Below are 22,516 nucleotides of genomic sequence, written 5' to 3'. Positions count from 1 at the left end.
AAGGCCCTAATCATTGCATAAAATTCTTTATCATAGGTTGAGTAGTTGAGTCTTGACTTATTCAGTTTCTCACTGAAATAGGCCACTGGTCTGCCTTCTTGCACTAGGACTGCGCCAATGCCTGTTCCACTAGCATCACATTCAACCTCAAAAGGTTGAGTGAAGTCAGGGAGCTTCAAAACAGGGGTTGTACACATCTTGTCCTTAATTGTTTCAAAGGCTTTCTGTGCTTCCTGGGTCCAACTAAATACTCCTTTTTTAGTACATTCTGTTATGGGGGCCATAATGGTACTAAAGTTTTTAATGAACCTCCTATAAAAAGAAGCAAGGCCATGGAAAGATCTCACTTAGGTAACAGAAGTAGGCACAGACCAGTTCTTCACAGCCTCTACCTTGGATGGATCAACTTTCACCCCATCTTTACCTATAATGAATCCCAAAAATCCTACTTCCTTCATAAGGAAACTGCATTTTTCCAATTTCCCATATAATTTTTGCTTCCTCAAAGTTTCAAACAGTTGCTGCAAATGAGCAAGATGTTCCTTCAATCCTTTGCTGTATATCAAGATGTCATCAAGATAGACTACTATGAATTTTCCCAAAAAAGGTCTCAACACCTCATTCATCAATCTCATAAAGGTGCTGGGGGCTCCTGTTAGACCAAATGGCATGACAAGCCATTCATACAAGCCATACTTTGTTTTGAAGGCAGTTTTCCACTCATCTCCTTCTTTCATTCTGATCTGATGGTAGCCACTCCTTAAGTCAACCTTGCTGAACCAATGGGCACCTGCTAGCTCATCCAACATATCATCTATCCTAGGTATGGGAAACCTATATTTGATGGTTATGTTGTTAACACTCCTGCTATCTATGCACATTCTCCAAGTCCCATCTTTTTTTGGTACAAGCAGAGTGGGCACTGCACATGGACTGAGGCTCTCCCTTACATATCCCCTGCGTAGTAACTCCTCAACCTGCCTCTGTAGCTCTCTGGTTTCTGTGGGATTGGCTCTGTAGGCTGGTTTATTAGGTAAAGGGGCTCCTGGTATAAGATCAATCTGGTGTTCAATTCCCCTTACAGGAGGCAAACCTTCAGGCAACTCATCAGGGAACACATCCTTGAACTGCTGTAACAGGGGTTTCACTGCTTGAGGTATTTCAGCTGCTTGCTCTACTTCCTTAGTGACTAAGACATATACCTCATTCTTGTTCTTGATTTCCTTTTCACAAACTTTCCTGCTGATCAAATGTACGGGTTCCCTCACAGGAGGGGGAACAGTTCTGTGGGGAGGCAGGGGAACTAACTCCTTGAGCTTTCCTTCATGCTTTATGATATAGGTGTTTGTAAACCCATTGTGCATGCTCCTCTTGTCATACTGCCATGGTCTACCCAATAGTACATGGCAAGCATTCATATCTAGCACATCACACAGCACTTGATCCTTATATGATCCAATAGTAAACCCTATTAAGCATTGCTTATTCACTGTACCAGTAGCATTGTTGTCCAGCCATTTCAGTTTGTATGGGTGTGCATGAGGTCTAGTTTTCAAGTTCAGATCTGTTACTAAAGCCAAGCTAACACAGTTTGATTCACTTCCTCCATCAATAATCATGTCACAGACTTGGTCTTTTACCTTACACTTTGTTTGAAAGATATTTTCCCTCTGGTTGTTTTCTTCTTCAGCATAAGTAGTGTGTAGGCTTCTCCTTATAATCAGGTTGTAGTAGCCTTCCTCAGGTAAAACCTTCTCCAATCCTTCCTCAACCTCTTCTTCATCAGTACTATGTTCATACCTTACTGTTTTGCCAAATTCATCAACTCTGTAAGATCCATCTGGCTCATGCTCAGCCACTGGAGGCCAATCCTCCTCCACCCTACCATTTCTTACTACTAACATCATCTTGGGTTGGGTATCCTCCTTGATTTCCCTCCATTCCTGAGCAGTGAAAACTCTGATGTTGGGGCAATCCTTTTTATAATGTCCATGTCCATGGCATTTAAAGCAAACCACCTTGTTCAAGGGTATAGGTATTCTGTCAGGGGCATTGAGGTTTTGCTCTGTTTTTCTCTGTGCCTTGGGTGATATAGGTCTAGATTGTTTGGGTGGGTATGCCTTAGGGGATCTGTTGTAGCTGTTCCCTGTCACCCTTCTCTTGTTGAAATTTTGCTCATAGATTGGGGCTAGGTTAAAAGCTGTTTGTAGGTCTAGTGTAGGCATGGTCATGAGTTGATCCCTAATGTCTTCTCTCAACCCAGATAAAAACTTAGTCAGTTTCAAGTCCTCTGCATCCTCTATATCACACATCACCACCAACTTTTCCCATTCATGTATGTATTCAGTCACAGTTCTGCCCTTTTGACTAAGAGTGCTCCACTTAATGTACATTTGATGCTTGAAATTGATGGGAACATACTTCCTGTTCAAGTGCTTTTTCAATTTATCCCAAGTATCAATTCTTTCCCTATGTTCCCTTGCCCTCTGCCTTTGTATTCCTTCCAACCACATAGCAGCAAGTTTAGTGAGTTTCATTTTTGCCACTTTGTACTGTCCTTCAGGTGTAGTTCCTCTATATTCAAAGTATCTTTCCATACTTGCTTCCCATTCTATATAATCCTCAGGATTGCTGGACTGTCCATCAAATTCCTTCATGTCTATCCTCAACATTTTATCCTCCTGATCATTATTAGGGTGATGGGGTTGTCCTTGTGGGAATCCTCTTTGCATGATTATTTGTATGGCTGCCTCTATGGCCTCTAATCTCGCTTCCATGGTTTAGGTCTCAACAAACAAACAACAAGCACACAGACACACAAGGCTTCTAAGTCTCAGCAGCTAGGAACCAACACACAAAGCACACAGGGGCTCTAAGTCTCAACAGCTAGATACCAGCTCACAAACAAGATGCTCAAACAAATAATGCAGCAAGACAACAATGTATGGATGCACAACAAATATCACAGCTATACCAACAAACAATTATTTCTAACAAAAATCAGGTTGATAAACTCCCACAGCAATAATGACAATCAACAATGTATTCAAGAATACCAGAAACGAAATTCTGAAACTCTAAATCATTTTTTTTTGATTTTCAAACTCAGAAAACGCGCCAAGTAATAAATCTCCTTCAAGATTGCCTGATAAATGTTCAAATGTATCAAATCGTGATAAGAAAACGTGTAATTATGAGCAATTAACAAATTTAAAAACAATTGAAACGACGAATTTGATGAAGAACAAATGTAGAGAACCAATTTGTCAGAAAACGAATTTTGCTTTCCCAGATTTTGAAAACTTCGTTTAATCCAATTAGAAATTGAATTAAGTTTTAAAAACTATATCAATGATTAATTGAAGATCACCTTTATCCGGATTAACAATTGCATGTAAATCCGAATGTAAGTTTAGAACGATTTTACCAGATTCGCACGCGTTACAAGCCAGTCGCCTCTGGTGTTCCTTGCAGGATATTCCTTCGTTTCTCTTTTCAACAATGGTGGGTTGTGCCCTCTCGTCACTTACGCTCTAATACCAATTTGCACCAAGATTGGGTCCCTCGCCCTCTCAATCTTGCATTGAATCACTCCTTCACTTGGAGATAGCCAAATAAATGCGAAAGCCTTCACAAACTCCACCAATATGCACCCAAGAATGCGCTTCTTGATTCTCAGGCCAGCCTCGTGATCCTCCTCTTCAGGTTTCCCTCACCCTTGGGCTGAATCCACGACCTTCCTCAAGGCTTCACTCGCTCTTGTAGCAAAGGTTACACCCTAGATTACTCCTCAATCTAGCTTCAGAGATTGTCTACTCTTGAATCGTGTTGGGACTGATTGAAAACTATACGCCAATATACTCAAGGAAATGAAGAGAATGTTCTAAGCAATGTAAGGGATTGAATCTATGTAAACTGAATGAAAACTCTTATTAATCTCCGGAATCCATCATTACACTAAGGCTAGATGCCTATATATAGCTTTCTATGTATTTACAACGGCTATCTTTACACGTGCCTATCACAAGGCTTATTTTCAAAACAGAAACCAAACAAAAATAGACTAAGTATTGGGCGCCTTTTACTGATGACTGGGGTACCTTGCACTGATCCCTCCGACTTCCATAGTGATTGTCAGTAGGGTCCTAGGCCCTTGATGGGTAGGCCCATGTATAAGGTTGCCATATCCACCTTGTTCATCCTCTGGAAGCTCGTGGTTAATTCTCAGGCAGTGCATCAAGATGGCCTGGTCGTCAGATTTTCGAACAGTGTCTTGTGATTGTCCTGTTCCCATTCTTGCTTGCTTGGAATTCTCTCCTGTTCCCTTCTTTGTTTGCTTGGGGCTCTCTTATTTTCTTGGGAACTGTAATGATCTAGGTATGCTTGGGGCATCCTCAGGATGAGTGGTATCATGGAGAACAGAATGAGAGCTTGAATGACTTGAACCATGATCAGAATCACATGCATATGGTTCAACTCCTCCTTCTTGAGGAAGAATTGACCTCAATTCTTGGCTTGGTTGATGTAGTTGCAGGTCTCCAATATTGAAGGTGTTGGACATATTGTATTCAGCTGGTAGTTTCACCTTGTAAGCATTGTCTCCAATTTTTGCAATGATTGGGAACGGTCCTGCTGCTTTGGGCATCAGTTTATTTTTCCTTTGTTGAGGAAATCTCTCCTTTCTTAAGTGTATCCAGACTAGATCACCTTCTTGCAATGGTTCTCTTTGCTTGTGCTTTCTATCTGCTTTTTTCTTATATTTCTCATTGGCCTTGTATATGTTCTCCTTGATCATTTTGTGCATCCTCAGCAACTCCTCAGCTAAGCTAACTGCATCCCTCTGCTTTTTGTCCTGCATATTAATGTGTGTGAGATTGATTGGCAAAAGGGGGTTTTCCCCATAAACACACTGAAAAGGAGTATATTTTGTGGTGTAGCTTGGACATCTATTATAAGCAAATTCTGCCTGACTCAGCTTGAGATCCCAATCCCTGAGGTGCTTACTTACTAGGGTTCTTAAGATTGAACCTAGGGTTTTGTTGGTGACCTCTGTTTGGCCATCTGTCTGAGGATGATGGCTGGTGCTAAACAGAAGGGTTGTACCTAGTAATTTCCATAAGGTCTTCCAAAAATAGCTAAGAAACTTGCCATCCCTGTCAGACACAATGGTTTTGGGCACCCCATGTAGTCTCACAATTTCACTAATGTACAGCTGAGCAATGTGTTTGGCATCATCCACTTTATTGCAAGCAATGAAGTGGGCCATTTTTGAGAATCTATCAACAACCACCAAGATAGAGTCCTTTTGCCTTTGGGTTCTAGGTAGTGCCATGACAAAGTCCATGCTCACATGCTCCCAAGGCTTATCAACTATAGGCAGTGGTCTGTATTCACCTTTGTGAAAGGTGATTTTTGCTTTAATGCATGACTCACACCTCAAAATATGTTTGCCTATGGTCCCTAACATTTTAGGCCAATAGAAATGTTCACTAAGCATATTTAGGGTCTTTTGTATCCCAAAATGTCCACTTAAACTCCCCTCATGTATTTCCTTTACTAGTAACAGCCTTAAAGGAGTTTTGGGTATACACAGTCTGTTATTTTTAAACAAAAAGCCCTGTTGTAGGTGAAAATCACCTTGAGGTTCTGTGAAACAAGCAGCATATATATTACAGAAGTCAGAATCATTAGCATACAAATCCTTAATCATTTCAAAGCCAAGCACTTTAGCATCAAGAATAGCTAAGAGGTTGTATCTTCTACTTAAGGCATCAGCAATAACATTGGTTTTCCCTGTTTTGTACTTTGCAGAGAAGTTAAAAGTCTGAAGGAATTTTATCCACCTAGCATGTCTAGGGTTGAGTTTGTTCTGTCCATGTATGTTCTTCAAAGATTCATGGTCAGTGTATAGGATGAAAGGTTGTATTTTCAGGTAATGAGACCAATTTTCCAAGGCCCTAATCATTGCATAAAATTCTTTATCATAGGTTGAGTAGTTGAGTCTTGACTTATTCAGTTTCTCACTGAAATAGGCCACTGGTCTGCCTTCTTGCACTAGGACTGCGCCAATGCCTGTTCCACTAGCATCACATTCAACCTCAAAAGGTTGAGTGAAGTCAGGGAGCTTCAAAACAGGGGTTGTACACATCTTGTCCTTAATTGTTTCAAAGGCTTTCTGTGCTTCCTGGGTCCAACTAAATACTCCTTTTTTAGTACATTCTGTTATGGGGGCCATAATGGTACTAAAGTTTTTAATGAACCTCCTATAAAAAGAAGCAAGGCCATGGAAAGATCTCACTTAGGTAACAGAAGTAGGCACAGACCAGTTCTTCACAGCCTCTACCTTGGATGGATCAACTTTCACCCCATCTTTACCTATAATGAATCCCAAAAATCCTACTTCCTTCATAAGGAAACTGCATTTTTCCAATTTACCATATAATTTTTGCTTCCTCAAAGTTTCAAACAGTTGCTGCAAATGAGCAAGATGTTCCTTCAATCCTTTGCTGTATATCAAGATGTCATCAAGATAGACTACTATGAATTTTCCCAAAAAAGGTCTCAACACCTCATTCATCAATCTCATAAAGGTGCTGGGGGCTCCTGTTAGACCAAATGGCATGACAAGCCATTCATACAAGCCATACTTTGTTTTGAAGGCAGTTTTCCACTCATCTCCTTCTTTCATTCTGATCTGATGGTAGCCACTCCTTAAGTCAACCTTGCTGAACCAATGGGCACCTGCTAGCTCATCCAACATATCATCTATCCTAGGTATGGGAAACCTATATTTGATGGTTATGTTGTTAACACTCCTGCTATCTATGCACATTCTCCAAGTCCCATCTTTTTTTGGTACAAGCAGAGTGGGCACTGCACATGGACTGAGGCTCTCCCTTACATATCCCCTGCGTAGTAACTCCTCAACCTGCCTCTGTAGCTCTCTGGTTTCTGTGGGATTGGCTCTGTAGGCTGGTTTATTAGGTAAAGGGGCTCCTGGTATAAGATCAATCTGGTGTTCAATTCCCCTTACAGGAGGCAAACCTTCAGGCAACTCATCAGGGAACACATCCTTGAACTGCTGTAACAGGGGTTTCACTGCTTGAGGTATTTCAGCTGCTTGCTCTACTTCCTTAGTGACTAAGACATATACCTCATTCTTGTTCTTGATTTCCTTTTCACAAACTTTCCTGCTGATCAAATGTACGGGTTCCCTCACAGGAGGGGGAACAGTTCTGTGGGGAGGCAGGGGAACTAACTCCTTGAGCTTTCCTTCATGCTTTATGATATAGGTGTTTGTAAACCCATTGTGCATGCTCCTCTTGTCATACTGCCATGGTCTACCCAATAGTACATGGCAAGCATTCATATCTAGCACATCACACAGCACTTGATCCTTATATGATCCAATAGTAAACCCTATTAAGCATTGCTTATTCACTGTAACAGTAGCATTGTTGTCCAGCCATTTCAGTTTGTATGGGTGTGCATGAGGTCTAGTTTTCAAGTTCAGATCTGTTACTAAAGCCAAGCTAACACAGTTTGATTCACTTCCTCCATCAATAATCATGTCACAGACTTGGTCTTTTACCTTACACTTTGTTTGAAAGATATTTTCCCTCTGGTTGTTTTCTTCTTCAGCATAAGTAGTGTGTAGGCTTCTCCTTATAATCAGGTTGTAGTAGCCTTCCTCAGGTAAAACCTTCTCCAATCCTTCCTCAACCTCTTCTTCATCAGTACTATGTTCATACCTTACTGTTTTGCCAAATTCATCAACTCTGTAAGATCCATCTGGCTCATGCTCAGCCACTGGAGGCCAATCCTCCTCCACCCTACCATTTCTTACTACTAACATCATCTTGGGTTGGGTATCCTCCTTGATTTCCCTCCATTCCTGAGCAGTGAAAACTCTGATGTTGGGGCAATCCTTTTTATAATGTCCATGTCCATGGCATTTAAAGCAAACCACCTTGTTCAAGGGTATAGGTATTCTGTCAGGGGCATTGAGGTTTTGCTCTGTTTTTCTCTGTGCCTTGGGTGATATAGGTCTAGATTGTTTGGGTGGGTATGCCTTAGGGGATCTGTTGTAGCTGTTCCCTGTCACCCTTCTCTTGTTGAAGTTTTGCTCATAGATTGGGGCTAGGTTAAAAGCTGTTTGTAGGTCTAGTGTAGGCATGGTCATGAGTTGATCCCTAATGTCTTCTCTCAACCTAGATAAAAACTTAGTCAGTTTCAAGTCCTCTGCATCCTCTATATCACACATCACCACCAACTTTTCCCATTCATGTATGTATTCAGTCACAGTTCTGCCCTTTTGACTAAGAGTGCTCCACTTAATGTACATTTGATGCTTGAAATTGATGGGAACATACTTCCTGTTCAAGTGCTTTTTCAATTTATCCCAAGTATCAATTCTTTCCCTATGTTCCCTTGCCCTCTGCCTTTGTATTCCTTCCAACCACATAGCAGCAAGTTTAGTGAGTTTCATTTTTGCCACTTTGTACTGTCCTTCAGGTGTAGTTCCTCTATATTCAAAGTATCTTTCCATACTTGCTTCCCATTCTATATAATCCTCAGGATTGCTGGACTGTCCATCAAATTCCTTCATGTCTATCCTCAACATTTTATCCTCCTGATCATTATTAGGGTGATGGGGTTGTCCTTGTGGGAATCCTCTTTGCATGATTATTTGTATGGCTGCCTCTATGGCCTCTAATCTCGCTTCCATGGTTTAGGTCTCAACAAACAAACAACAAGCACACAGACACACAAGGCTTCTAAGTCTCAGCAGCTAGGAACCAACACACAAAGCACACAGGGGCTCTAAGTCTCAACAGCTAGATACCAGCTCACAAACAAGATGCTCAAACAAATAATGCAGCAAGACAACAATGTATGGATGCACAACAAATATCACAGCTATACCAACAAACAATTATTTCTAACAAAAATCAGGTTGATAAACTCCCACAGCAATAATGACAATCAACAATGTATTCAAGAATACCAGAAACGAAATTCTGAAACCCTAAATCATTTTTTTTTGATTTTCAAACTCAGAAAACGCGCCAAGTAATAAATCTCCTTCAAGATTGCCTGATAAATGTTCAAATGTATCAAATTGTGATAAGAAAACGTGTAATTATGAGCAATTAACAAATTTAAAAACAATTGAAACGACGAATTTGATGAAGAACAAATGTAGAGAACCAATTTGTCAGAAAACGAATTTTGCTTTCCCAGATTTTGAAAACTTCGTTTAATCCAATTAGAAATTGAATTAAGCCTTAAAAACTATATCAAAGATTAATTGAAGATCACCTTTATCCGGATTAACAATTGCATGTAAATCCGAATGTAAGTTTAGAACGATTTTACCAGATTCGCACGCGTTACAAGCCAGTCGCCTCTGGTGTTCCTTGCAGGATATTCCTTCGTTTCTCTTTTCAACAATGGTGGGTTGTGCCCTCTCGTCACTTACGCTCTAATACCAATTTGCACCAAGATTGGGTCCCTCGCCCTCTCAATCTTGCATTGAATCCCTCCTTCACTTGGAGATAGCCAAATAAATGCGAAAGCCTTCACAAACTCCACCAATATGCACCCAAGAATGCGCTTCTTGATTCTCAAGCCAGCCTCGTGATCCTCCTCTTCAGGTTTCCCTCACCCTTGGGCTGAATCCACGACCTTCCTCAAGGCTTCACTCGCTCTTGTAGCAAAGGTTACACCCTAGATTACTCCTCAATCTAGCTTTAGAGATTGTCTACTCTTGAATCGTGTTGGGACTGATTGAAAACTATACGCCAATATACTCAAGGAAATGAAGAGAATGTTCTAAGCAATGTAAGGGATTGAATCTATGTAAACTGAATGAAAACTCTTATTAATCTTCGGAATCCATCATTACACTAAGGCTAGATGCCTATATATAGCTTTCTATGTATTTACAACGGCTATCTTTACACGTGCCTATCACAAGGCTTATTTTCAAAACAGAAACCAAACAAAAATAGACTAAGTATTGGGCGCCTTTTACTGATGACTGGGGTACCTTGCACTGATCCCTCCGACTTCCATAGTGATTGTCAGTAGGGTCCTAGGCCCTTGATGGGTAGGCCCATGTATAAGGTTGCCATATCCACCTTGTTCATCCTCTGGAAGCTCGTGGTTAATTCTCAGGCAGTGCATCAAGATGGCCTGGTCGTCAGATTTTCGAACAGTGTCTTGTGATTGTCCTGTTCCCATTCTTGCTTGCTTGGAATTCTCTCCTGTTCCCTTCTTTGTTTGCTTGGGGCTCTCTTGTTTTCTTGGGAACTGTAATGATCTTGGTATGCTTGGGGCATCCTCAGGATGAGTGGTATCATGGAGAACAGAATGAGAGCTTGAATGACTTGAACCATGATCAGAATCACATGCATATGGTTCAACTCCTCCTTCTTGAGGAAGAATTGACCTCAATTCTTGGCTTGGTTGATGTAGTTGCAGGTCTCCAATATTGAAGGTGTTGGACATATTGTATTCAGCTGGTAGTTTCACCTTGTAAGCATTGTCTCCAATTTTTGCAATGATTGGGAACGGTCCTGCTGCTTTGGGCATCAGTTTATTTTTCCTTTGTTGAGGAAATCTCTCCTTTCTTAAGTGTATCCAGACTAGATCACCTTCTTGCAATGGTTCTCTTTGCTTGTGCTTTCCATCTGCTTTTTTCTTATATTTCTCATTGGCCTTGTATATGTTCTCCTTGATCATTTTGTGCATCCTCAGCAACTCCTCAGCTAAGCTAACTGCATCCCTCTGCTTTTTGTCCTGCATATTAATGTGTGTGAGATTGATTGGCAAAAGGGGGTTTTCCCCATAAACACACTGAAAAGGAGTATATTTTGTGGTGTAGCTTGGACATCTATTATAAGCAAATTCAGCCTGACTCAGCTTGAGATCCCAATCCCTGAGGTGCTTACTTACTAGGGTTCTTAAGATTGAACCTAGGGTTTTGTTGGTGACCTCTGTTTGGCCATCTGTCTGAGGATGATGGCTGGTGCTAAACAGAAGGGTTGTACCTAGTAATTTCCATAAGGTCTTCCAAAAATAGCTAAGAAACTTGCCATCCCTGTCAGACACAATGGTTTTGGGCACCCCATGTAGTCTCACAATTTCACTAAAGTACAGCTGAGCAATGTGTTTGGCATCATCCACTTTATTGCAAGCAATGAAGTGGGCCATTTTTGAGAATCTATCAACAACCACCAAGATAGAGTCCTTTTGCCTTTGGGTTCTAGGTAGTGCCATGACAAAGTCCATGCTCACATGCTCCCAAGGCTTATCAGCTACAGGCAGTGGTCTGTATTCACCTTTGTGAAAGGTGATTTTTGCTTTAATGCATGACTCACACCTCAAAATATGTTTGCCTATGGTCCCTAACATTTTAGGCCAATAGAAATGTTCACTAAGCATATTTAGGGTCTTTTGTATCCCAAAATGTCCACTTAAACTCCCCTCATGTATTTCCTTTACTAGTAACAGCCTTAAAGGAGTTTTGGGTATACACAGTCTGTTATTTTTAAACAAAAAGCCCTGTTGTAGGTGAAAATCACCTTGAGGTTCTGTGAAACAAGCAGCATATATATTACAGAAGTCAGAATCATTAGCATACAAATCCTTAATCATTTCAAAGCCAAGCACTTTAGCATCAAGAATAGCTAAGAGGTTGTATCTTCTACTTAAGGCATCAGCAATAACATTGGTTTTCCCTGTTTTGTACTTTGCAGAGAAGTTAAAAGTCTGAAGGAATTTTATCCACCTAGCATGTCTAGGGTTGAGTTTGTTCTGTCCATGTATGTTCTTCAAAGATTCATGGTCAGTGTATAGGATGAAAGGTTGTATTTTCAGGTAATGAGACCAATTTTCCAAGGCCCTAATCATTGCATAAAATTCTTTATCATAGGTTGAGTAGTTGAGTCTTGACTTATTCAGTTTCTCACTGAAATAGGCCACTGGTCTGCCTTCTTGCACTAGGACTGCGCCAATGCCTGTTCCACTAGCATCACATTCAACCTCAAAAGGTTGAGTGAAGTCAGGGAGCTTCAAAACAGGGGTTGTACACATCTTGTCCTTAATTGTTTCAAAGGCTTTCTGTGCTTCCTGGGTCCAACTAAATACTCCTTTTTTAGTACATTCTGTTATGGGGGCCATAATGGTACTAAAGTTTTTAATGAACCTCCTATAAAAAGAAGCAAGGCCATGGAAAGATCTCACTTAGGTAACAGAAGTAGGCACAGACCAGTTCTTCACAGCCTCTACCTTGGATGGATCAACTTTCACCCCATCTTTACCTATAATGAATCCCAAAAATCCTACTTCCTTCATAAGGAAACTGCATTTTTCCAATTTACCATATAATTTTTGCTTCCTCAAAGTTTCAAACAGTTGCTGCAAATGAGCAAGATGTTCCTTCAATCCTTTGCTGTATATCAAGATGTCATCAAGATAGACTACTATGAATTTTCCCAAAAAAGGTCTCAACACCTCATTCATCAATCTCATAAAGGTGCTGGGGGCTCCTGTTAGACCAAATGGCATGACAAGCCATTCATACAAGCCATACTTTGTTTTGAAGGCAGTTTTCCACTCATCTCCTTCTTTCATTCTGATCTGATGGTAGCCACTCCTTAAGTCAACCTTGCTGAACCAATGGGCACCTGCTAGCTCATCCAACATATCATCTATCCTAGGTATGGGAAACCTATATTTGATGGTTATGTTGTTAACACTCCTGCTATCTATGCACATTCTCCAAGTCCCATCTTTTTTTGGTACAAGCAGAGTGGGCACTGCACATGGACTGAGGCTCTCCCTTACATATCCCCTGCGTAGTAACTCCTCAACCTGCCTCTGTAGCTCTCTGGTTTCTGTGGGATTGGCTCTGTAGGCTGGTTTATTAGGTAAAGGGGCTCCTGGTATAAGATCAATCTGGTGTTCAATTCCCCTTACAGGAGGCAAACCTTCAGGCAACTCATCAGGGAACACATCCTTGAACTGCTGTAACAGGGGTTTCACTGCTTGAGGTATTTCAGCTGCTTGCTCTACTTCCTTAGTGACTAAGACATATACCTCATTCTTGTTCTTGATTTCCTTTTCACAAACTTTCCTGCTGATCAAATGTACGGGTTCCCTCACAGGAGGGGGAACAGTTCTGTGGGGAGGCAGGGGAACTAACTCCTTGAGCTTTCCTTCATGCTTTATGATATAGGTGTTTGTAAACCCATTGTGCATGCTCCTCTTGTCATACTGCCATGGTCTACCCAATAGTACATGGCAAGCATTCATATCTAGCACATCACACAGCACTTGATCCTTATATGATCCAATAGTAAACCCTATTAAGCATTGCTTATTCACTGTACCAGTAGCATTGTTGTCCAGCCATTTCAGTTTGTATGGGTGTGCATGAGGTCTAGTTTTCAAGTTCAGATCTGTTACTAAAGCCAAGCTAACACAGTTTGATTCACTTCCTCCATCAATAATCATGTCACAGACTTGGTCTTTTACCTTACACTTTGTTTGAAAGATATTTTCCCTCTGGTTGTTTTCTTCTTCAGCATAAGTAGTGTGTAGGCTTCTCCTTATAATCAGGTTGTAGTAGCCTTCCTCAGGTAAAACCTTCTCCAATCCTTCCTCAACCTCTTCTTCATCAGTACTATGTTCATACCTTACTGTTTTGCCAAATTCATCAACTCTGTAAGATCCATCTGGCTCATGCTCAGCCACTGGAGGCCAATCCTCCTCCACCCTACCATTTCTTACTACTAACATCATCTTGGGTTGGGTATCCTCCTTGATTTCCCTCCATTCCTGAGCAGTGAAAACTCTGATGTTGGGGCAATCCTTTTTATAATGTCCATGTCCATGGCATTTAAAGCAAACCACCTTGTTCAAGGGTATAGGTATTCTGTCAGGGGCATTGAGGTTTTGCTCTGTTTTTCTCTGTGCCTTGGGTGATATAGGTCTAGATTGTTTGGGTGGGTATGCCTTAGGGGATCTGTTGTAGCTGTTCCCTGTCACCCTTCTCTTGTTGAAGTTTTGCTCATAGATTGGGGCTAGGTTAAAAGCTGTTTGTAGGTCTAGTGTAGGCATGGTCATGAGTTGATCCCTAATGTCTTCTCTCAACCCAGATAAAAACTTAGTCAGTTTCAAGTCCTCTGCATCCTCTATATCACACATCACCACCAACTTTTCCCATTCATGTATGTATTCAGTCACAGTTCTGCCCTTTTGACTAAGAGTGCTCCACTTAATGTACATTTGATGCTTGAAATTGATGGGAACATACTTCCTGTTCAAGTGCTTTTTCAATTTATCCCAAGTATCAATTCTTTCCCTATGTTCCCTTGCCCTCTGCCTTTGTATTCCTTCCAACCACATAGCAGCAAGTTTAGTGAGTTTCATTTTTGCCACTTTGTACTGTCCTTCAGGTGTAGTTCCTCTATATTCAAAGTATCTTTCCATACTTGCTTCCCATTCTATATAATCCTCAGGATTGCTGGACTGTCTATCAAATTCCTTCATGTCTATCCTCAACATTTTATCCTCCTGATCATTATTAGGGTGATGGGGTTGTCCTTGTGGGAATCCTCTTTGCATGATTATTTGTATGGCTGCCTCTATGGCCTCTAATCTCGCTTCCATGGTTTAGGTCTCAACAAACAAACAACAAGCACACAGACACACAAGGCTTCTAAGTCTCAGCAGCTAGGAACCAACACACAAAGCACACAGGGGCTCTAAGTCTCAACAGCTAGATACCAGCTCACAAACAAGATGCTCAAACAAATAATGCAGCAAGACAACAATGTATGGATGCACAACAAATATCACAGCTATACCAACAAACAATTATTTCTAACAAAAATCAGGTTGATAAACTCCCACAGCAATAATGACAATCAACAATGTATTCAAGAATACCAGAAACGAAATTCTGAAACCCTAAATCATTTTTTTTTGATTTTCAAACTCAGAAAACGCGCCAAGTAATAAATCTCCTTCAAGATTGCCTGATAAATGTTCAAATGTATCAAATCGTGATAAGAAAACGTGTAATTATGAGCAATTAACAAATTTAAAAACAATTGAAACGACGAATTTGATGAAGAACAAATGTAGAGAACCAATTTGTCAGAAAACGAATTTTGCTTTCCCAGATTTTGAAAACTTCGTTTAATCCAATTAGAAATTGAATTAAGCCTTAAAAACTATATCAAAGATTAATTGAAGATCACCTTTATCCGGATTAACAATTGCATGTAAATCCGAATGTAAGTTTAGAACGATTTTACCAGATTCGCACGCGTTACAAGCCAGTCGCCTCTGGTGTTCCTTGCAGGATATTCCTTCGTTTCTCTTTTCAACAATGGTGGGTTGTGCCCTCTCGTCACTTACGCTCTAATACCAATTTGCACCAAGATTGGGTCCCTCGCCCTCTCAATCTTGCATTGAATCACTCCTTCACTTGGAGATAGCCAAATAAATGCGAAAGCCTTCACAAACTCCACCAATATGCACCCAAGAATGCGCTTCTTGATTCTCAGGCCAGCCTCGTGATCCTCCTCTTCAGGTTTCCCTCACCCTTGGGCTGAATCCACGACCTTCCTCAAGGCTTCACTCGCTCTTGTAGCAAAGGTTACACCCTAGATTACCCCTCACCCTAGATTGTCTACTCTTGAATCGTGTTGGGACTGATTGAAAACTATACGCCAATATACTCAAGGAAATGAAGAGAATGTTCTAAGCAATGTAAGGGATTGAATCTATGTAAACTGAATGAAAACTCTTATTAATCTTCGGAATCCATCATTACACTAAGGCTAGATGCCTATATATAGCTTTCTATGTATTTACAACGGCTATCTTTACACGTGCCTATCACAAGGCTTATTTTCAAAACAGAAACCAAACAAAAATAGACTAAGTATTGGGCGCCTTTTACTGATGACTGGGGTACCTTGCACTGATCCCTCCGTCTTCCATAGTGATTGTCAGTAGGGTCCTAGGCCTTTGATGGGTAGGCCCATGTATAAGGTTGCCATATCCACCTTGTTCATCCTCTGGAAGCTCGTGGTTCATTCTCAGGCAGTGCATCAAGATGGCCTGGTCGTCAGATTTTCGAACAGTGTCTTGTGATTGTCCTGTTCCCATTCTTGCTTGCTTGGAATTCTCTCCTGTTCCCTTCTTTGTTTGCTTGGGGCTCTCTTGTTTTCTTGGGAACTGTAATGATCTTGGTATGCTTGGGGCATCCTCAGGATGAGTGGTATCATGGAGAACAGAATGAGAGCTTGAATGACTTGAACCATGATCAGAATCACATGCATATGGTTCACAAGGATCAATGATCATTGAAGAATGAACGATGAAGAATGAACAAGGATGATCATTGAAGAATGAACGACGAAGAATGAACAAGGTTCAATGATCATTGAAGAATGAACAATAAAGAATGAATAAGGATCAATTATTAATAAACAATGAACAATGAAGAATGAACAAGGATCAATGAGCATTGTAGAATGAACGATGAAGAATGAACAAGGATCAATGATCAATAATGAATGAACGATGAAGAATGAACAAGGATCATTGAGCATTGTAGAATGAACGATGTAAAAAGAACAAGGATCAATGATTATTGAAGAATGAACGATGAAGAATGAACAAGGATCAATGATCATTGAAGAATGAACGACGAAGAATGAACAAGGTTCAATGATCATTGAAGAATGAACGATTAAGAATGAACAAAGATCAATTATCAATGAACAATGAACGATGAAGAATGAACAAGGATCAATGAGCATTGTAGAATGAACGATGAAGAATGAACAAGGATCATTGAGCATTGTAGAACGAACGATGAAGAATGAACAAGGATCAATGATCATTGAAGAATGAACGATGAAGAATGAACAAGGATCAATGAGCATTGTAGAATGAACGATGAAAAATGAAAATGAATCAATGATCCATAATGAATGAACGATGAAGAATGAACATGGATCAATGAGCATTGTAGAATGAACGATGAAGAATGAACAAGGAGCAATGATCATTGTAGAATGAACGATGAAGAATGAACAAGGATCAATGATCAATAATGAATGAACAAGGATCAATGAGCATTGTGGAATGAACGTTGAAGAATGAACAAGGAGCAATGATCAATAATGAATGAATCATGAAGAATGAACAAGGATCAATTATCATTGAAGAATGAACGATGAAGAATGAACAAGGATCAATGATCATTGAAGAATGAACGACGAAGAATGAACAAGGTTCAATGATCATTGAAGAATGAACAATAAAGAATGAACAAGGATCAATTATCAATGAACAATGAACGATGAAGAATGAACAAGGATCAATGAGCATTGTAGAATGAACGATGAAGAATGAACAAGGATCAATGATCAATAATGAATGAACGATGAAGAATGAACAAGGATCATTGAGCATTGTAGAATGAACGATGTAGAATGAACAAGGATCAATGATTATTGAAGAATGAACGATGAAGAATGAACAAGGATTAATAATCATTGATGAATGAACAACGAAGAATGAACAAGGTTTAATGATCATTGAAGAATGAACGATTAAGAATGAACAAGGATCAATTATCGATGAACAATGAACGATGAAGAATGAACAAGGATCAATGATCATTGAAGAATGAACGATGAAAAATGAATAAGAATCAATGATCAATAATGAATGAACGATGAAAAATGAACATGGATTAATGAGCATTGTAGAATGAACGATGAAGAATGAACAAGGAGCAATGATCATTGTAGAATGAACGATGAAGAACGAACAAGGATCAATGATCATTGAAGAATGAACGATGAAGAATGAACAAGGATCAATGATCAATAATGAATGAACAAGGATCAATGAGCATTGTAGAATGAACGATGAAGAATGAACAAGGAGCAATGATCAATAATGAATGAATGATGAAGAATGAACAAGGATCAATGATCATTGAAGAATGAACGATGAAGAATGAACAAGGATCAATCATCATTGAAGAATGAACGACGAAGAATGAACAAGGTTCAATGATCATTGAAGAATGAACAATAAAGAATGAACAAGGATCAATTATCAATGAACAATGAACGATGAAGAATGAACAAGGATCAATGAGCATTGTAGAATGAACGATGAAGAATGAACAAGGAGCAATGATCAATAATGAATGAATGATGAAGAATGAACAAGGATCAATGATCATTGAAGAATGAACGATGAAGAATGAACAAGGATCAATGATCATTGAAGAATGAACGACGAAGAATTGATACAAATATGGTATCAAAGACTCGGAACAGCACCAAGGGCCTGAAGGAACAAGACAGTGCATTGGACTTGTCACCTACGCTAAATGCACATATAACACGAAGGGCTCCCATAGATACTCCTCAACAATCACTTATGGGCCTAAAAACAACTAGCAAGGCCAAGGAAGCCAAGAACATCACAAGGAACAGCAACCAAGCTCCAACAGGACAGACAGACTCCAAGAACAGAGCCACAGAGCTACCTAGCGAACAGCTGACCTTGGTGAACCGCCTGAGTTCAGACCGGGATCACTTAGACCGGAAGGAGGGCTGGAATGGCATCTCTCTACATGGGCCAAGCCACCAAGGGCCAAGGGTCTTACTAAAAGTGCACCAGGAAGACAGTAGAGCAAGCTAAATGAAGCCTGGTCATCGATTTGTAAAAATCAGAAATTTAGCTAAGTGTTGAAGCCTTTCTGTTTGTTTCTGTTTGAGTCTTAGCCACGTGTATTTTGTTAGTTAATTGTAACGGCTAGTTTAGGATGCAAAGCCTATAAATACATGGGCTCTCTCTGTAATAAAACACGCTTGTACATTGATTTGAGTTGCAATAGCATTCGAGGTATTTTCAGAAAAAGGATTTTTCTGAACTTTGAAGTTTGTTTACAAACTTCTTCAAGGGGTTGCGGAGCAGCCTTTTGGCCGGACGGAAGTCTTATCACGGAGTGGTTTGAGTTCTCAAAGGCACCTAGCAATCAAGGCTTCATAGCCCTTGCATTGTGTCCTATCCTAGTCCATTCGTAGAACACGGTTAAGGTTTCTGTTCACCTTCATCAGAAAAACAAGAAACCCTTTCTTGGCATGTTTGTGTGAGTCAGTGTGTTGTCCATTGGATTTCTGAGTGTTTGAGTGTTCCCTTGATTAAGATAGCTAGGCCATTTTGATCCTTGCACTACAAAGAACGATTTCCACCCTCAAACACGCATCAACTTGGTATCAGAGCCCAGCCACGAATTGGGCAAAGATAGCACATATTGAGTTTCTGAGGAAAGAGGTTTCATTATTTCTGGGCATTTCAAAGGCAGCAGCATTGGGCGATTTTGAGGCATCGTGGAATTTTTCAATCAATCATTTAATTCACGACATTCAGGGAGTGATCTTCCTATTTCATTTTCATTGTCATTCATTTGTTTTTCATTAATTCGTATTGTCATACACAGAACATTTAATAAATTTCTGAATTTGGGATTCTTGCATTTTCGATTTTCGCATACATTTCATAATCATCATTTTCGTGCATTGCTGGTTAAATTAGCTGTCTCTGGTCAAGTGGATATGACCATGGAGGAAAGATTTGGGATGTTAGAGGAAAGTATGAGGTTAGTCATACAAAATTTGAATCAGTTAAGGATTGACCATCAACAAGATAGAACACAAAACCCTAATTTGCGACCCTACGAGGATAGAACTATTAAGATTGATATACCTGAATTTGACGGCCAATCTTATGATCCAGGAAGGTACCTAGAATGGGAGGATAGAATGGATAACTATTTTGAATTCAAGAATACACCCCCAGACCAACAATACAAGCTAGCCAAGATCAAATTGACGAAATCAGCCGCTATATGGTTAGAGGGACTTCAAAAGCGTAGAGTCAGGGAGGAAAGGGGTAGGATTAACTCTTGGACCAAGCTCAAGAAACACATGAAAAGGAAATATGTCCCTACCTCTTACAAACAGCAGCAGTACATCCAACTAAATGCCATGAAACAGGGAACAAAATCTGTGGATGAGTATAGAAATGAGTGGGAAAGGTTGTATGTGCTTTGTGACCCCCATGAAACTGAAGAGATGAGAGTGGGAAGGTTCATAGCTGGGCTGAGGGAGGAAATCAGGGATAGGCTGATGACTACACCTGACCTCACAGTGCACATAGCCAGTTTGCAGGCTGTGGAGATTGAGAGGCAAATCAATAGGGCAGCCCACTCCCAAAACAGAGGCACAAGGACCTACACCCCTAGGAATACGAGCACCATCCCTGCACCTAAGAGAGACACTTCCAGCAGTGGGATAAAGGTTAACACCACTAGAGGGGACCCCACTACCAACCCTAAGGATGTGGTCTGTTTCAAATGTAATGGGAGGGGCCATTACAAAAGAGACTGCCCTAATGCAAGAGCCTTCACCATGAGGGAATGGAATGAAATCAGACAGGACACAAGACCAAAGAAAATCTTGGTAGCCAAAAACGGGCAGGAAGAGGAGATGTACCCCCCAAATTTGAGTGATGATGATGGCACCTATGTAACGGATGATGAGGGAAACTTACAGAGGTTTGAGGGGAGCACTGAAGAGGATGAAGATGAAGAGCTGGAGAGAGTGTTGCCTGAGGAGGAGCACCTGAGTCTGGTCATTAGAAGGAGCTTTCACACCACACCCTTAGCTAAGAGATCAGACCAGAGGGAAAATATATTCCAAACCAAGTGCAAGATACAGGGGAAAGTGTGTGATCTTATTATTGACAGTGGGAGTGAGTCCAACTGTGTGAGCAGGCAATTAGTGACCGAGCTGAATCTAGATACCAAACCTCACCCTCACCCTTATAAGATGAAGTGGCTTGACAACAAAGCAAGTGGGTCAGTAAGCAAGCAGTGCTTAGTGAGCTTAGCCTTAGGGACTTATGTTGATGAAGTGATGTGTGATGTCTTAGACATGGATGCTTGCCATTTATTGCTTGGGAGACCTTGGCAATATGACAAAAAGACTACCCACAATGGCTACACCAACACTTACACCCTCAAACATAATGGGAAAAAGAAGGAGTTGATTCCCCTGCCCCCACACAGGGCTGTTCCCCCTAAACCAGTTAAGGCACCTATACATCTGATGACTAGAAAGGAATGTGAGAAGGAGATTGAAAGCAGAGAGGAGCTATACTTGTTGATCATGAAGGAAATACAAAATCAGCCCTCAATACCCCCTGAGCTACAGAGTCTGCTTGAACAATTTAAGGATGTTTTTCCCAGTGACTTACCACCTGGCCTTCCCCCTGTGAGAGGCATAGAGCACCAGATTGACCTTGTTCCAGGAGCTAGCCTACCTAATAAGCCTGCCTACAGATCCAACCCCAAGGAAACTGAGGAATTACAGAGACAGGTCAATGAGCTAATACAAAGAGGCTATGTTAGGGAGAGTTTAAGCCCATGTGCTGTACCTACCCTGTTAGTGCCAAAGAAAGATGGCACATGGAGAATGTGCATTGATAGCCGTAGCATGAACAACATAACCATCAAGTATAGGTTCCCTATTCCCAGGATTGATGACATTATAGATGAATTGGGAGGCTCAGAATGGTTTAGCAAGGTAGACCTAAGAAGTGGGTACCATCAGATTAGAATGAAAACAGGGGATGAGTGGAAAACTGCTTTCAAAACCAAGTATGGGCTTTATGAGTGGCTGGTGATGCCCTTTGGTTTGACTGGAGCCCCAAGCACTTTCATGAGGCTGATGAATGAGGTGCTTAGACCCTTCTTAGGGAAGTTCATTGTAGTCTACCTGGATGATATACTTGTTTACAGCAAGGGAGTCACAGAACACCTAGATCACTTACAACAATTATTTGAAGTATTAAGGAAACAGAGGCTGTATGCCAAGCTTGAAAAATGTAGTTTCCTCCTACCTGAAGTGAGCTTTCTAGGTTACATTATAGGGAAGGAAGGAGTAAGAGTTGACCCTGCCAAGGTCCAAGCTATACAAGAATGGCCTACACCCACCACCTTGACACAGGTGAGATCATTTCATGGCTTAGCTTCCTTCTACAGAAGGTTCATAAGGAACTTCAGCTCTGTTTTAGCACCTGTAACAGAGTGTACCAAACAGGGGAGGTTTGAATGGACCCCTGCTGCTTAAAGGGCTTTTGAAACCCTCAAGGAGATGATGTGTAAGGCCCCCATCTTGAAGCTTCCTGATTTTACCAAACCATTTGAGTTGGAATGTGATGCTAGTGGGGTAGGAATTGGGGCTGTGCTTGTGCAGGAAGGGAGGCCTATTGCCTTTTTCAGTGAGAAATTGAATCATAGCAGACTAAATTACTCCACATATGACAAGGAATTTTATGCCATTATTAGGGCTTTTGAGCATTGGTCCCATTACTTGAGGATACAACCATTTGTCTTGCACAC

General features: G+C 40.7%; 4 protein-coding genes across 4 annotated transcripts; 1 reads left to right on the top strand and 3 right to left on the bottom strand.

Annotated features, from left to right (window-relative positions):
• Nucleotides 1-347: 347 nt before the first annotated feature.
• On the bottom strand, nucleotides 348-2,777 carry LOC130802563 (uncharacterized). The gene has a single exon (XM_057666578.1). It carries the CDS (start codon nucleotides 2,775-2,777, stop codon nucleotides 348-350), a length of 2,430 nt encoding a protein of 809 aa, XP_057522561.1.
• Nucleotides 2,778-6,298: 3,521 nt separating this feature from the next.
• Nucleotides 6,299-8,728, bottom strand: LOC130802562 (uncharacterized). The gene has a single exon (XM_057666577.1). It carries the CDS (start codon nucleotides 8,726-8,728, stop codon nucleotides 6,299-6,301), a length of 2,430 nt encoding a protein of 809 aa, XP_057522560.1.
• Nucleotides 8,729-12,249: 3,521 nt separating this feature from the next.
• On the bottom strand, nucleotides 12,250-14,679 carry LOC130802561 (uncharacterized). The gene has a single exon (XM_057666575.1). It carries the CDS (start codon nucleotides 14,677-14,679, stop codon nucleotides 12,250-12,252), a length of 2,430 nt encoding a protein of 809 aa, XP_057522558.1.
• A 3,681-nt stretch (nucleotides 14,680-18,360) lies between these two features.
• LOC130802560 (uncharacterized) lies at nucleotides 18,361-22,244 on the top strand. Its single transcript, XM_057666574.1, has 2 exons — nucleotides 18,361-18,736; nucleotides 19,483-22,244. Exons 1-2 carry the CDS (start codon nucleotides 18,361-18,363, stop codon nucleotides 22,242-22,244), a joined length of 3,138 nt encoding a protein of 1,045 aa, XP_057522557.1.
• Nucleotides 22,245-22,516: the final 272 nt, after the last annotated feature.

The sequence above is a fragment of the Amaranthus tricolor genome, chromosome 16, assembly GCF_026212465.1.
Source record: "Amaranthus tricolor cultivar Red isolate AtriRed21 chromosome 16, ASM2621246v1, whole genome shotgun sequence".
NCBI classification, from domain to species: Eukaryota; Viridiplantae; Streptophyta; class Magnoliopsida; order Caryophyllales; family Amaranthaceae; genus Amaranthus; species Amaranthus tricolor.
The sequence above is the reverse complement of the archived record's forward strand: the minus strand, read 5'-3'. Positions and strand labels throughout refer to the sequence as shown.

Excerpts from the sequence above, each read along its gene's own strand:
- LOC130802563 (XM_057666578.1), bottom strand. The coding sequence starts at position 2,777 with ATGGAAGCGAGATTAGAGGCCATAGAGGCAGCCATACAAATAATCATG.
- LOC130802562 (XM_057666577.1), bottom strand. The coding sequence starts at position 8,728 with ATGGAAGCGAGATTAGAGGCCATAGAGGCAGCCATACAAATAATCATG.
- LOC130802560 (XM_057666574.1), top strand. The coding sequence starts at position 18,361 with ATGGTATCAAAGACTCGGAACAGCACCAAGGGCCTGAAGGAACAAGAC. Across the intron at positions 18,737-19,482 it reads AAAAGTGCACCAGGAAGACA|GGAGTGATCTTCCTATTTCA; the intron begins GTAGAGCAAGCT and ends CACGACATTCAG.
- LOC130802561 (XM_057666575.1), bottom strand. The coding sequence starts at position 14,679 with ATGGAAGCGAGATTAGAGGCCATAGAGGCAGCCATACAAATAATCATG.